This window comes from Erpetoichthys calabaricus, chromosome 11 (genome assembly GCF_900747795.2).
Source record: "Erpetoichthys calabaricus chromosome 11, fErpCal1.3, whole genome shotgun sequence".
Lineage (NCBI taxonomy): Eukaryota > Metazoa > Chordata > Cladistia > Polypteriformes > Polypteridae > Erpetoichthys > Erpetoichthys calabaricus.
In genome coordinates this window covers 4,241,542-4,257,569 of record NC_041404.2, presented here as the reverse complement: position 1 = coordinate 4,257,569, position 16,028 = coordinate 4,241,542, and the positions used below count along the sequence as shown (strand labels likewise).

General features: G+C 35.3%; 1 protein-coding gene across 1 annotated transcript; it reads right to left on the bottom strand.

Moving 5' to 3' along the window:
* Positions 1–247: 247 nt before the first annotated feature.
* Positions 248–15,158, bottom strand: smad5 (SMAD family member 5). The gene is made up of 6 exons (XM_028812653.2): positions 14,226–15,158; positions 10,951–11,205; positions 9,352–9,462; positions 3,928–4,149; positions 3,219–3,475; positions 248–699 (listed from the first exon to the last, which is right to left on the bottom strand). Exons 1-6 carry the CDS (start codon positions 14,626–14,628, stop codon positions 556–558), a joined length of 1,392 nt encoding a protein of 463 aa, XP_028668486.1. The 5' UTR covers positions 14,629–15,158; the 3' UTR covers positions 248–555.
* Between the last annotated feature and the right edge of the window lie 870 nt (positions 15,159–16,028).

Sequence of the window (16,028 nt, the reverse complement as noted above, 5' to 3'; positions counted from 1 at the left end):
TTATTTTAGTGTTTAGAGTATCTCTGTTTTGTTTTTTTTTTTGACACCGTAACTGTCCTTCTTAAAAATATACAGTTTTAAGAGAATCAGATTAATGCAAAATATGTTTATATTTAAAAATCACCAACATTTCTAGAAAAAAAAAAAGCCTTAAGAGAATTCTAATGTATAATGGATACTTCTATTTTAAATATACAGTATAACATACTCCTGTTTTAGTGGTAAACAAAACACAAAAATTGCGAAGTTTAAGTTAAAAGAGAATAAAAAAGTAATTTTATTTTTTTTTTTTAAGCAGAAAAACTGAAAATGTAAACTGAGGGGAAAAATACTAACAAAGATGTAATGACCACAAACTCAATATTAAAATACATTCAATCAGATCTGCTGATGCATATTCTAGACCTGAAATTAACAAGACACAGCTTATCAGTCAGTTAATTTATATTGAGTTGTTAATGACATACAAGATATTAGGAAATTCAGCCTTGCTCACAATTATTACTATATCAAAAAGAAAAATGTTACAGTGAATGCTATATAACATTCCTCTTACTATGATACAGAAGAAATAGGATTACATGGGGAGTCCATTTGTTTTAATACTTTATCCAGCCACTGCAGAGGACCATGAAGGTGAACTTCAATCCAGCATGGAGTACTTGTCACATCTTGTCGATGATATTCTGCTCCCCATCCCTCAAAAATGACAAATAATACAGTAAAATGAGTATTCACACATATAAAGATCATACAGTTTTCACATGTAGTCTAAACTGGTTAAGACACACTATGGTTAGATCCAAAGGGCAAAAGTCTGAGTAATGCACCAATGTGTTATGAGAACCCCAATTTTAAAATTGCCCTTTAGATATAAAACTACATTATTTAAAGTAATCTGCTCTTTAACAACCTGTATGCTATAGTACAGTAATTCTTAACTCAACAATCCTGGGGCAGTCTACAGGAAGAAACTGACGTATAAATATAATTATCCATCTTGTCTCGTTTGCCTTCATTCCAGGGACAAGAGAATAGTGACAAAATAGCAGATGGCTTAAAGTGTCACATTTGCAGTAACTTATGACTACATCAAGCAGAAAAGTTCTTCTACCTTGTATCATGTGAAATGTAAAGTAGAATGAAAATGGAAACCATACATTTTTCATACATTGTTTTTTTTTAAATTAATAATGCACGGTAAAGTTATATTCTTACATTCCTATTATGTTGTACAGTAATTCCCAATTTAAGTCTCTGGCATCCAAAGATCGAGAAAATTGGCTTTATGGTTAACACCTGGACTTTCTTTTCTTTCTTAATGTGAAATACAAAGGATGCACCAAATGCTCAGCCAGCACAAATATTCAGCCAAAAATGGTACATTTGATATTCTACCACATCCGCAATCATGTCAACATTTTAGGCTGAATAGGTGATGCCGTTTTTCTGCACTGGTTATGGAAGACACTCTCAAACACTGCCTCCATTCTATAGGGAATAAGCAATATGTCACACTGTACTACAGATTGTATTGGCTTGTTTACAACAAGAAATGACAGTAGCAGTGACACACTGGTATAAAAATAGGTGAAAGAACTTTAATATATGATGTCAAAACAATTTTTAGTCAGACTGACTCTGAACCTCTGTACTGCATTGTAATTGTACTTGATCCAAGGTATAAAGATCAGTACTTTGATCTGGAGGAAAAGCAGCATTCACGCAGAACAATCCTAGCTGAAATTAATTTAATAGAAATGTTGGCTGGGAGTGTGAAGAGTGTATGAAGAGATATACTTTGAGTTCATTGTTAGTGTTTACATTTCTCACACAAAATAATAATGAAATGATGTATTAGAAAACACAAATCTATTCCAAACTGAGGTTCTTTATTGAATGTTAAAACTGTATTGAATAAGCCTGAGACTTGCTAAATTCCAGTGAATTGTCTTTGTACATACATACTCCTGGACCCAGCATAAGATCCTTTTACTGTTGCTTTGTATGTTGTAGGCCTATACAACTTTCTTTGTTGAGTACATTATGATTTTTGGAGGCCTGATTAGTACTGTAAAATTATATTTGTTGATGGACTTATGTATTGTAAAGTTTATTTTGCTTTTAACTTACAAACTCTATTTTGATACGGTTTTTATTTATTAATTTATTCACTTATCAATTTTCACTTCACCTTTTTCAAAAATATGTCCTTTGGAAAAATTGACTTCAATAATAAAAGGAACTTTTTCAATTTTCATGATTTAATTAAAAAAGCATAAACCAGAAGTCAAATCAATTTACTTATTAAGCAAATCCACAAAAATAAATTGACATAAAATAATGAAAAAAGGTACTTGGCATGTAGTTTCAGTCAAGTATTTTCATTTCATTTTTGCCATTAAGAGATCAATTTCCTCATTTTATGTGCACTTTTAATTTAATGTTAGAAGTTTTTATTAAGACAAGATACATTTGGGCTGAATAAATGTACCTCATTGAGGCATACAGTGTAGAGAATTATAATAAAACAGGTGGCTCCAAAAAGAACACTCTATACTGTAGCTTTAGCGTTTCAAATGGAAACTGTATTTCAAAAGACTTTCCTAGAGGCTATTCACAGCTGAATTAACCATAGAGCAGTTGTATCATGTTGCAACTTTTAGATATTTAACAGAATGAATGTTGTTGTAGAGATCTGGCCCTTCCAGTGCTTTCAGGGATATTAGGAATGTTTTTAATTTACGTAGTGTTTTATAGTTGCATGGCAATGCTGAATTGTGAAACACCAATTACAATTTAAGTATAATCGTTAAGTGTGCAAAGTCTACTGAATTTACATCATTTTTGTAGACTCTATGGATAATGCAAACTTTGGTAAATGTAACTAGGTCTACAAGTCTACAGCTATTTAGTATGCAAACCCATTAAATTGCACCGATAACATTGTCTATGCAAACAACAAAAATTCTAGCCAGTTGGGTCAAGTCAAGTAAAGTTTTTCTTTACTTCAGAAAGTTAGATTACTATGATCAGACAAAGAGCAGAAAGGAAGAAGTCAAGACTCAGGTCAGGGAAAGTTTGCAGGAATTCTGTTACAATACATTTGACGCTAAACTATACATTTATTTTGTATTAATTTTTTAGACCAAAAAGCGTGGCTTATTTTTAACAGAGTATGATCCCCTTAAAATTTACATAAAGTACAGCATATTTACCTTAACAAAACTCATTCGAATGGTGCACATCTTGGTGAGCTCATAGACTGCTTCAAATCCATGGTTGACAGACTGAGCTAACAGCTGAGCAAACTCCTGATTGTTAAAGATTCTAAGGCTGCAGCCACTTGGAATCTTGCATACTGTAGTTGGGTGAAATCCATGGTGGTAGTTACAGTTTCTGCTTTGGACAAAAATGCTGGCATCGCTTAGGCATTCTGCATAGACTTCGCCCCCCACATAATAAAGATGCACTCCTTGCAAAAAAAAAAAAAAAAAATCAGTTGCTATTAATTTTAGATGCCTACTTCAATTAAAAAATATTCTGTGTACATCATCAATCAACAACATACAATCAAAACTACAACTGAACATTTTAGATGGATACTCATAATGGCAACTGACAAAAAACTTTTTTTATAGTGTTTGCCAATTATAACGTAAAGAAATATTAAACCCTGGAAACCATGTCCCTTTTATTACACTTTAAAGTTAATCTTGCAAAACACACTGCAGAGCACAATAAACCATCTACTAAAAAGTATTCCCAAAGTACAAAGCATGTGTTATGCACTCAGTTTCTCTAATCAGTCAGCTTCTTTAAAGTGAACTTTAAATATTCCACAAGGCAGTGAAATCAACACTACAATCAATGACAAAACTTCTTCAGCATTTAAAATCATCCTAACAGTGCAAAAAGGTTTTATACCTTTACCAATATGGCGACGTGTATTTTCTATGGTGGAGTTACGATTCACATTGGAGAAGAGGCCAAGGCAGAAACGATTCTTATCATTAGAAGGATCAGTGAAGCCATCAACCAGCACACTCATAGAAGAAGCATAGAAAGCCTCCCCTACTCTGTTATTCAATTCATAATAGACAATGGAACACCAGTTTTTTGGCTCTTCATATTCCACGGGCTGCATATCTGAAAGAAAAATTAATTTAACTTTGAACAGAAAAAAAACTTTAAGTAATTGTCAAATTGTTACAATTTACTTCACTGTCTCATTAATTTCTGGTTAGCCTCTGAAATCAGACAGCACTGTTCATCTCAGACTGGTCACTTCAAAAACAGTTTATGGGGGCAGTTTATATAAAAAGAAAAGGAATACTGAATATAGATAGATAGATAGATAGATAGATAGATAGATAGATAGATAGATAGATAGATAGATAGATAGACAATATTAATTAAAGAGTGATAAAAACGCTGTGCAAGTCAAAAAAAATGCAAAGTTGGGAGAGTGTGAGGCAGAATTTGAAGGAATATTTAATTTTTCACTAATACATTTTCCTTTAATTTATACCATAGAAGGAAAAGAACAAAAGTATAAGCAATAAATTCATATTTTGCCTAGTTAAATATTTTTGATCTATTGCAATGCTTAAAAAAAATAAAATAAAGGTGCACTTTGTCAGTTTCAAATTTCACCTTTATTGTTGAAATGCGATGCCTGGGATTACAGTTACCCTATATTTATTATTTTCAGGTCAGGCTAAACAAAGTACAAAAAATAAATATCTGTAGAGCACAACATGCTGGATTATATCACTTCTTATTCTACTTCTGATGACAATACACCTTAATGGAAGCATCACTCAGATGAGAACTGCACAAAGTGTATCTAGTGGGAAGCTGCCTTTGTGGATAGTGGACTGGCAGGTGTGAAATTAAAATCAATATAAGGCAGAGGTCTACTTCACTTCCAGTCACCACCCTGAATAACAAAGCAACAGTTCACAACCCTCGAAACCAATGGAGGGTAATGCAATTTTAACTAATTACAGGAAACCCTGATAAATAGAAATCAAGCAATGTTATGCCCCAGCTTTATATTTTGGCAGCAACATATCTTGACTGCCATGTCCAATTTTGGTCATCATGAAACAAAAAAAATTATACCACAACTAAAATTGTAGCAAAAGGGCAGCACAACATCAATGCTAAAGAGGAGATGTTTATATGTTGCAGAACTGCAGAAAGCATACTATAAAACTTTAATCCTGATAACACTCTGCAGAGCTACTAAGGGAGCTGGTGGAACTCTTTTCTAATATTTCATGCTGTATGGGCCGCCTAGTTACATTATAGATTCAAAATAAGTCAAGGCTACAGACTGCGGTGGGTTGGCACCCTGCCCAGGATTGGTTCCTGCCTTATGCCCTGTGTTGGCTGGGATTGGCTCCAGCAGACCCCCGTGACCCTGTGTTTGGATTCAGCAGGTTGGATGATGGATGGACGGATGGAAGGCTACAGAGGCACTGATCAATCATCCAATATTACTGTAAATATATGAGCTATGTACAGTACAGAAATGTCAGCATATTCATATGCAAAAAAAGAAATGTCTCTCTTCTAACAGCAGTAAAAAAAATTATATATATTTTTTCTTGAACATCCTTTATGTTTGCCTACTCTTTGCAGTGTCTAAGCAACTTTGGTACTGCTGATATCAGCACAATCCTAACAGCAAGCTATTTCACAAATCCAAATATGTTTACCCGCAAGAACAGCCAGTATTATGAAGTACTTAAAAAGTATAGCTTTACAGCTTAAAACACTGACAAATATTACTTCTCAACTTAGCCATAAATATACATAGTATGGCTAGATGTTTAGATTCTAAGGGACAGTACATAAAAATAATTTTGCATCAAGTATCTTTCAATAAAGAGAACTAATTCTGATGTGTATATATAAACAAACAATAATTTCCTTTTGAAGTATTCATCACTGCTAGTTTTGTTATACAGGTGTAGTCATTTATGTAAAGCTGCTGTGTATTTAGATTAATTTGTAAAATATTTATCTAGTAATAGATGTTTATGCCTAAAAAGGATCAGTTTTGTTATTCTATCTTTAATAGTGAAAAGTACTCTTTCATTTGGCACTTTGAAAAAAAATTGCATTGTGAAACGATACAACCGTTTTCACATAAACTGACAGAAAATAAAAAACTGGTGAGGCCACTGGTCTAGTACTGAGTTGGTGGAAAATCTCAAGAATCAATACAATGGCACGAGTTAGGCTGTGCACAGCCAGCCTGTCTGTTAATCGCCATGTTGATTGTTACTTGACCATTAATTGCACTGGTCCACTCTTCTCTACTCATTGACTGCATACCATGCATCTTGGTTTCATCTACAGAGAATGAGGTACCTCAATGTATCGAGCACTGCTTACAACACAAAGATGTAATATATTTAAGAAGTTGATTATATGTATTTTACATATACTTTTTCAAGTTCATACTTTTTCCCACCAAAAAATATGGCTAAAAGTGGAAAAATGCTTCTGCACGAAAATTCACATTAGGTTAAATCAAACCCATGCAGAACTCAGCTGTATAGCCAGTTATTAACAGGATATCACTCTCGTATCACTGGACTGGACTCAGTTATAAGAAACCTTACAATAAATTTGCCAGCACCAAAAGATCGTCCATCACAGCACCTAGACAACTGTTCAATTTTCAGGCTTGGTAGCCCTTTACATGATGTTTGCATATTCTCATTTTGACTATTTAACTTTTAAAATAATTGTATTTGTTGCAATGTGGATAGTGGCTAAAAATAGATTTTTTATGTGGGTCTGAAACATTCTACTTTATTGTTAACACTAGAATTACCACAGCCTACGAAAAAACTCGTAGATCCGGCCCACCTTAAATCGCTTCTTAAATCCATTCACTCCTCTCCGCAGGCATCTTTTTTCCTCTAAATGTGCTGATAAAGACAAGCTGCCAGCAGCCGGCTATTCCATCCCCATTCCGACTTAGAACGTACACGAACTTCTCCCAGCTCATGCCTTGATTGATTATCTGGGAGTGAAGTGGAGTTTTAGAGTGGAAAAAATAGATTGTTATTTGGTACACACGCATTTCACATGTGTTCCGTTTCTACAGCAATCTGTGTAGACACATTGTTAAAACAGAAACTTTTTCATATTTTAGTAATAAATGTTACAAAATGTAGGCATAAACAATAGAATGTGTAAAGCCTGAGTTCCAAAGATCAAATAAACACTTTCACAAAAGCTTCAAGGATGATACAACAGTTTCCATGGCCTAGCGTGCTAAGATTTGCTTTTCAGATCACAGCAGCTTTGCTGTTCGATTCCCCACTGGGGAAAAAGTGTTACTTTTTTTTTTTTCTTTTTAACCTCAAACGGACATAAAATTTCTAAATTGGTATGCACTGTCAGTTAATGAGATCGTTATATATATATGTGGGATGCTCCTTTTAAAATATCTTTTTAACAATTGAGACTGCAATTAACATGAACAACTGTCCTTATAACTGTTATTTTTAAGATCCATAATGCACAGACAGACAGAGCACTGCGTAATAGAGAGACAGACAGGCAGAGATACATAAATAAACAGGGAAGGCACATGTACTGAAAGAAAAGAAAGATCAACATGTGCGTTGACCCTGCTGCACTGAATAAGGCTCTAACATCACCCCTCCCCCCGATCTGACTCTCTAAGTAACAGTACAGGTACAGACGCAAACCAAGTGTAATCAAGAGTCCCAGGTTTGATCCCCACTCACTCCTATATTTGCCATTTTCAGTAGTAAGCTGCTCTTTTTGTTAATATTATACAGTACACACATGCACTTGGTTTGCGTCTGTACTTGTGCAGAAAAAGCAACACTTTATGCCCAGTGGGGAATCGAACTCTGGTCTGTGAGGCATGGCAAAGCTGCTGCGCTCTAAGAAGCAAATCTTAGCGCGCTACGCCACAGAAACTGTTATGTCATTGTTGAACCTTTTGTGAAAGTGTTTATTTGATCTTTGGAACTCAGGCTTTACACATTCTATAGTTTATGCCTACATTTTGTAACATTTATTACTAAAATATGAAAAAGTTTCTGTTTTAACAATGTGTTTACACAGATTGCTGTAGAAACGGAACACATGTGAAATGTGTGTGTTCCAAATAACGATCTATTATTTCCACTCTAAAACTCCACTTCACTCCCAGATAATCAATCAAGGCATGAGCTGGGAGAACTTCGTGCATGTTCTAAGTCGGTGGGGGGATGGAATAGCCGGCTGCTGGAAGCTTGTCTTTATCAGCACATTTAGAGGACAAAAGACGCTGGCGGAGAGGTGTGAACGGATTTAAGAAGCGATTTAAGGTGGGCCGGATCTACAAGTTTTTTCGTAGGCTCTGGTAATTCTTGTGTTAATTAACTCTCTCTTTGATTTTTCCAATGTCTTTCATGACCCTTAGTGGGTAAACATATCACAATGAATTAAGCTTGCTATAGAAGACCATGGAAAATCAAGCAGACATTTAAGTACAAAACAAACAAGCTTCTCACAAAGTGTGTAAGTGCACATTGAAAGTACAGGAAGAGACACTTTTTTATTGTTATTTTATTGTCTCAGGCTCACAGACTAGAGTCTTTACAGTAATTCTTACTTAATAGCTTTCTAAATTGCCACCACTTTGTTTAATTATATTATAATAACATGCTCAAAGGGTGTGGGCTTTGAAGACCTGCAGAGTTAAAATATGTACCAGCCAGTGCTAAAAAGGTTATGTATTAAAGACTTCTCATTGTAATATTTTCATAAGGATTAAAGATAATATTAGCAGATAAATTTTGTAAAGATATTCTCTTAATATTCATAGTTGATCCAAAAAGGGAATTACATTACTGGTTAGTTAGTCCAATGTTCTTCTTATGCAATGACAAAGACGCTAAATCCATGGCTTAGCTATTTCATATGTATGAGGTGGTTAATTTTGGTAAGACTTAAAAGAAATTTTCCACTTCCTACAATATTAAAATATACTTTTTTCTTTTTTTAAAACATGTCTGCTTGATTACAAACAGGTCATTGTTTTTCCCTGGTCAATGCCCTGCTAGATACTGTACTATGACATACTTTTTTGTCTATGTGATGTGTATGTGATAACCCAAACTAGATGGATGTTACAGAATTTAAAAAAAAAAGAAAAGTCGTTAAGACAAGAAAATGCATTTGTACTTTTTTTTTTTTTTTTTAAATATGAATTACTTTCATCAATGTATACCTGAAATATTTATTGACTATTTAAAGACATATTTGTCAAGCTTTTTAACTTTGGGTTTTTATGAATGTATTACTTACCTCCCCAGGAAATGTTGCGGGGAACTGACCCGTTTCCAGTATCCATCGGCTGGGAGTTATCCTGCCCTGTCTGATCATCAAGTGGATTACGGACAGGTGGTGGAGTGTCAGCTTCAGGGAATAACATTATCAAATTTTAAAATCAAAACGTCCATATTTGTAAATAGATAATATACCCAAGCAGAAATGTAAATTAAGCACAGATGCATGGTGATAGCATAAAAACATCAAATCTAGCAAGAATTCAGTGTACTCTACAGTCAGGAAAAAGTCTACATTTCATATGACATTCAGCTCAATTTAAAGCTTATTATGGTTACTTGTAAGAGATGAACGTACCAGTAAATTAGGTTTAGTTCTCTACAATAATCATAAAAAACCTTTATATTACATTAAAGATGTGTATTGAAAAAGTTGTATACCTTCTGACTACACTGAAGTAAACAAAGAATAACTGCCAGGTTTTTTCTTCTTCAAGAAAAGAAACTTGGAAAGAGAAATTTACTGCATACACTCTTAAGACCAGCAACAAAATAAAAGCCAAGTTTTGAATTGGAATGACTGAGAAAAATTGAAGGGGACCAATTTGATATCTTGGACCACTTAGCATTATTTAAATACAAAAGATGATTTTATGTGGTTTGAGAGGAAATGAAATGAAAATACCTGAAACAGAACAAACAAAACTGAACTGCAACAAGCACCATAGCTAAAATATACAGTTACCTATCTTCTGAATTGCTGGGCTAGTGAAGCATCTGCTTGTATAGCCATATAACTAATAAGATGTAACATTCTGAAAACTTCTATTTGTTTCACAGAATATATAAAATCCATCCATCCATCCATTTTCCAACCCGCTGAATCCGAACACAGGGTCACGGGGGTCTGCTGGAGCCAATCCCAGCCAACACAGGGCACAAGGCAGGAAACAATCCTGGGCAGGGTGCCAACCTACCGCAGAACACACACAAACACACCCACACACCAAGCACACACTAGGGCCAATTTAGAATCGCCAATCCACCTAACCTGCATGTCTTTGGACTGTGGGAGGAAACCGGAGCGCCCGGAGGAAACCCACGCAGACACGGGGAGAACATGCAAACTCCACGCAGGGAGGACCCGGGAATCGAACCCAGGTCCCCAGATCTCCCAACTGCGAGGCAGCAGCGCTACCCACTGCGCCACCGTGCCGCCCCATATATAAAATCTTTTTCTATATTTTAAAAGATGATAAATTTTTAAATTTCTACTTTATCAGCTATTTTTACATCAATCATCTTAAACAAAACAATGTTTCTATTGGGAATAGATGCCAAATTACTATGCAGCAAACAATTGTTTTATCAAGAGATTACAGTCTTATAGCCAAAGGGCTGTGTGCGTGGTCAGTTTATAATAAAAACAAAGATACAGAGTAACAGCTACTTAAATTTGGTTCCCCCTATCTCTTTCAAAAGAAAATATACAGAATGTATAAAAAAAGTAATTTATTAACCATCTGAGTACCTTCATAAATTTGAAAACTAACCAACAACACACCAACATGGTAAAACATTTAGAAACTTTATATGAATGCCACAATTATTTTTATACCTGGAAACTCAAATGGACTTGATGGTCCTGATGTAGGAGAGCTGGAATATGTGCCACCAGTCACCAAAGAAGCTGAGTAGGGAGAAATGGTTGGGGTTGGAAATGATGAGCCAGACCCCTGCATTTGGAAGGACTCTGGGAATGTTGCATTATGAGGCATTAGTGGTTCATTGTGGCTCATGTTACGAAGACGGACCAGAAGACTGTGCTGGGTATTAAACTCACTGTGCCTAGGCACTAACACTGGAGGCAACACTAGAAGACAAAGACAGTTGTTATAAAAATGCATAACAAAATGCAAATATATTTTTAACTGACCACAAACATTTTGCAGTTGATGACTTAATTGAATTCAAAAAATGAATGTGAACACTGTTACACACTTGAAAAACCTATAGATATACTGACCTACCAATCATTCATATTTATTGCAGCTGCTTTAACTTTGTTATTAGTTTTCTTCTCCTTTGAAAAAATGTCTATGAAACACTTTTTTGGAACTATGAAACTGTAAGAATTAATACAGCCAAACTACTACCTTCTCTGTGTATTTGATGATGACATAACTACTGTTTGTTCTGCCCAGGCAAGGACCAATATCCACAGAAAATTCTTAAACTGTGTATTTGTCAAACATGATATTTTCTTTACTATTGCCAAACCAGTTATGACTGTATACAAATAAGCAAGCTTTATTAAAGACAAAAAATTGGATGGTTTGCACTTACTGACCTAGCAAACCAGGTTCAAAACCCAATCCCAATAGCTACCAGCGTCGAGTTTACAAGTTTTTCACCTATATGCATGATTTTCTCTAGGTACTGTGGTTTCTCTTCCACATCCTAAAGACATGTTTGTTGCTTTAACTGAAGGCCAAAAATTAAGCCTGGCTGGTTCCATGCCTTGCACCTGTTACTACTTTGACAGCTTCTGGCCCCCACTGTCATTGAACTGGATTAACAGAATCTGAGAATATTACATAGTGAATAAAAAAAAGCTATTCTGTATGCTCCCTTTATATTTTTTTAAAATCTTGGACACCAGTCTTAAATTTGTTCATATTCAGTGTTTTAAAACCAACAGTAAATTATTAATAAACACATTTCTTATTAGAGAAGGGCCTGTGATGAGAATACAGCTCATATTATAGAAATACACACATAACACTTTCAATTCATTTCAATCTTGTCTTGTGTACCCTAAGTTCTTGTCAATAAGCCGCGGCTTATCTAAGGAAAAAAGTTGTGAAAATGAAAAAATAGAATATCGGCTTATACATAAGTCCGGCTTATACATCCATCGCGGGGGTTGCGTTCCAGAGCCACCCGCGAAATAAGAATATCCGCGAAGTAGAAACCATATGTTTATATGGTTATTTTTATATTGTCATGCTTGGGTCACAGATTTGCGCAGAAACACAGGAGGTTGTAGAGAGACAGGAACGTTATTCAAACACTGCAAACAAACATTTGTCTCTTTTTCAAAAGTTTAAACTGTGCTCCATGACAAGACAGAGATGACAGTTCTGTCTCACAATTAAAAGAATGCAAACATATCTTCCTTTTCAAAGGAGTGCAAAGCAAGCAGTCAAAAAAAAAATCAATAGGGTTTTTTGGCTTTTAAGTATGCGAAGCACCGCCGGTACAAAGCTGTTGAAGGCGGCAGCTCACACCCCCTCTGTCAGGAGCAGGGAGAGAGAGAGAGAGAGAGAGAGAGAGAGAGAGAGAGAGAGAGAGAGAGAGACAGATAAAAAAAATCAATACGTGCCCTTTGAGCTTTTAAGTATGCGAAGCTCCGTGCAGCATTTCTTTCAGGAAGCAGCTGCACACAGCCCCCCTGCTCACACCCCCCTACGTCAGCGCAAGAGAGAGAGAGAGAGAGAGAGAGAGAAAGTAAGCTGGATAGCTTCTCAGCCATCTGCCAATAGCGTCCCTTGTATGAAATCAACTGGGCAAACCAACTGAGGAAGCATGTACCAGAAATTAAAAGACCCATTGTCCGCAGAAATCCGCGATATATATTTAAATATGCTTACATATAAAATCACAATTTAAATGACCGCTACGCGCTTGTGTTGACTCGGCGACGCCCAGAGCAGAAAGAACGCGCTCCGGCCGCTCCAACCGCGCCATGCGGGGAGTGAGAGAGACGGCAATATCTCACACTCTCTCCCCCCTTAAAGAAATTAAATGGGCGCGAGTGAGACCACTGACCTCCCTCCCTTCTATTAGTTATAGGTTATAGTACGTTCGGCTTATCCATGAGTCCGGCTTATCTATGATACGATTTTATTTTAAAAATTCGTATGATTTTTGGTCTCCGGCTAATACATGAGTCCGGCTTATAGACAAGAACTTAGGGTACTATGAGTGCTTGGTATCTCATATTGGGAACTGAGCACATCTTTATTAACCAGGGCATGCTATGCATATTACTTTGGGGTCATATTTTCACCACATGCAATTGGGAAATTTATCTTCTAGTGACATCAATGACCACTTCATGAGCACCTTTAGTGTCCTAATGTTTGTTTCCTAAGAATATCATCTGCACTTATGAGTAAACAAATAACTGTCTTAAGAATTATTCTTAATCTGTTCCAAATACAGAGACCTATGGTTAATTTAAAGCAATTTTAAAACTCCACTCTTTGATCAATACAATTTTCACTGATGCATAATATAAAATCATTAAAAACAAAATCTATCAATCACATAAAAGTTGATTAAAATGAAATAGAAAATAAAAGCATTTGTATATATATTGCTGTTTGTAACTCAAGAAAAGATTTATACATTATGAAATTTTCTTAACTAACAAGAGTAGCCAAAAATCTTTGCAAATGACAAAGTGTATTAAATTATTCAGTTTCTAAAATGCAAATTTAAACATGCTTGTGATAAGACAAGTGCCCTGTCCACAGCTGTTTCCTGTTTTCATCTATATGCTGCTAGAACATGCTGTGGTTCCCCATGTCCCTTTACTGGATAAGTGGGTTAGAAAAGAAAGAAGCAAATGGGCAGAAATGTATATTATGTACATGTAAAATCTTTGCAGTAAGGACATTTTTGTATGTTGCAAATTTGGCTGAAACAGCAGGGATTAATTTTGTTTACATAGCCCTACTCAACAAACTTCATACTAATTATATATCAATATAATCACTAGCAATTGTTCCATTACTTTCTTAACAACACTAGACATGTTTTCACAATGTTTTGTTTATACAAAAAAAAAGTGAATTACTATACTCATACCACAAAAATATACAATACCTGGACTCTCCACTCTTTTGTAGTGGTAAGGATTGATGCACACTTCTGTTTGCCTGGAACCAAAAGGATATTTGCATATCTCCAATGGTTTTAGCTCATGTTGGCTTTGGAGGTCAGGCCATCTCCAAACACGGCAATAGATAACATGTGGGAGACCCTTACGGTGAGAGACCTGAAGACGTCCATCTAAAGAGCGAGGTATTGTAACACATTTTGAAGGCTGTCCAGGACTACTCAGTGCTCTCTCCAAATCTTCCATTGCACCTTGCTTCTTTTTCAGTTTCTTCACTAGGGCCTCCACGGCCCTCTCAGCCCACATCTCTTCCTCATCCCCTTGTTTCCACCCCAAAAGTCGTTTAACAGCTGGACTTGTGAATGAAAAAAGGCTGGACATTGAAGTCATTGTGTAATTTGTACAGACAATAGCCAAATATGCTATAATAAACTGGCTTTATATAATAAAATTGATTTATAAAATATTATATTTGGAAAGGTCCATAATCCAGTCAAGCAAGATTAACTATTCAAAAATGTTAATTATATAAAAATAAAGTTAAGTGCTATTAGGTGTTTCAGAAAAACAGTCTGAGAGTAGTCAATATTGCAGTGTCCAAAAGTATAAATTAAACGAACATCTGATGTCACAAAGTTTGCATTGTATGTATGTACGTATGTATGTAATTATGCCATCAAGAACTGACTACGCAAAATAAGCATGCTTTGCAACATAGGAAAGAAAAGTTTCCAAAGCATATCCTATTGCAGTAAGTCTTTCAGGACACACACCAGACCTAAAAGTTCTAAAAAATGATTAAATTCCTAATATATGCCACTTAAATATCCACTACTGGTGTATTTGTTTTCAGTGGAGACATGGCTTCTTCTTCTTCTTCTTTTTCTGCACAGTTTACAAATGTGCATTAATAAACAAATCTGTAAAGAAATAAAGAAAAATATACTTTTATAAGTTATTTTATTACATGGCCTACTTTTTACCAAAAGGTTCTCTCTATTAAGTTTTATTAATTTTTAATTGTACTTATTTACGTTAACAACAACTAAAGAAACTATGTAATCTTAGTCTAACACATAAAATGCTTCATGTTCAAATTAGTCATCAGATAGGTTCTGCCAAACAAAAGGCAAGTCATTTGCTGACTGGAGACAGTTGATTGTACCCAGAACATGCCCAATGCTAGCTTACTTAACTGATATTTTATGTGGGAAGAATTATCTGAGAGGGTCCTTGCTGCCCCCATTGCTTTATTAACTCAAAAATAATATCATTAAACTTTTCAAATGGTACATACTGTAGCTAACACAAGATCTGAACATCAGAATCCTGAACAAAGTGGAAGAAAAATACAACAATCAATTCATGATGTGAAAATTTCTTGAAGCTAGCCTGAACAAAGTTTCTCTTACTGATGTATTGTCAGATGTCAAACAAAAACTGGAGTTGGAGGTGGCAACTGTCCAAAATCAGTTCTTTCATAGTGAGGGTTCTTCTAAAGAGTTTATGTAAGAGGAACAGCATTTCTCAGAAAATGAGACACTGGGTGGTCTTCTTGAATGAGGTAAAACACAGGTTATCTCAATGCAACCATATAGCACTGAAGACAGAGTTGCTGCAAAAGTCGTTATCTGCAGAAAGAAATGAGTGATGGGAAGGGGATATCCATGTATGGTGATGCTGCTACAAATGACACTACCCACTTATGCCCAATGTTATGCAAAAATACTATGAAGAACGAGTATCACTAGGAATATATTTAAAAATGTATTAACTTACGCTATCTTAGC

What these genes read in the sequence shown, in the direction of transcription:
- smad5 (XM_028812653.2), bottom strand. Translation starts at nt 14,628, where the DNA reads ATGACTTCAATGTCCAGCCTTTTTTCATTCACAAGTCCAGCTGTTAAA. An exon ending in AAGTCCATTTGAGTTTCCAG is followed by an intron (nt 9,463 to 10,950) that starts GTATAAAAATAA and finishes TATTCCCTGAAG; the next exon opens with CTGACACTCCACCACCTGTC. An exon ending in TTCGAATGAGTTTTGTTAAG is followed by an intron (nt 700 to 3,218) that starts GTAAATATGCTG and finishes GTCATTTTTGAG; the next exon opens with GGATGGGGAGCAGAATATCA.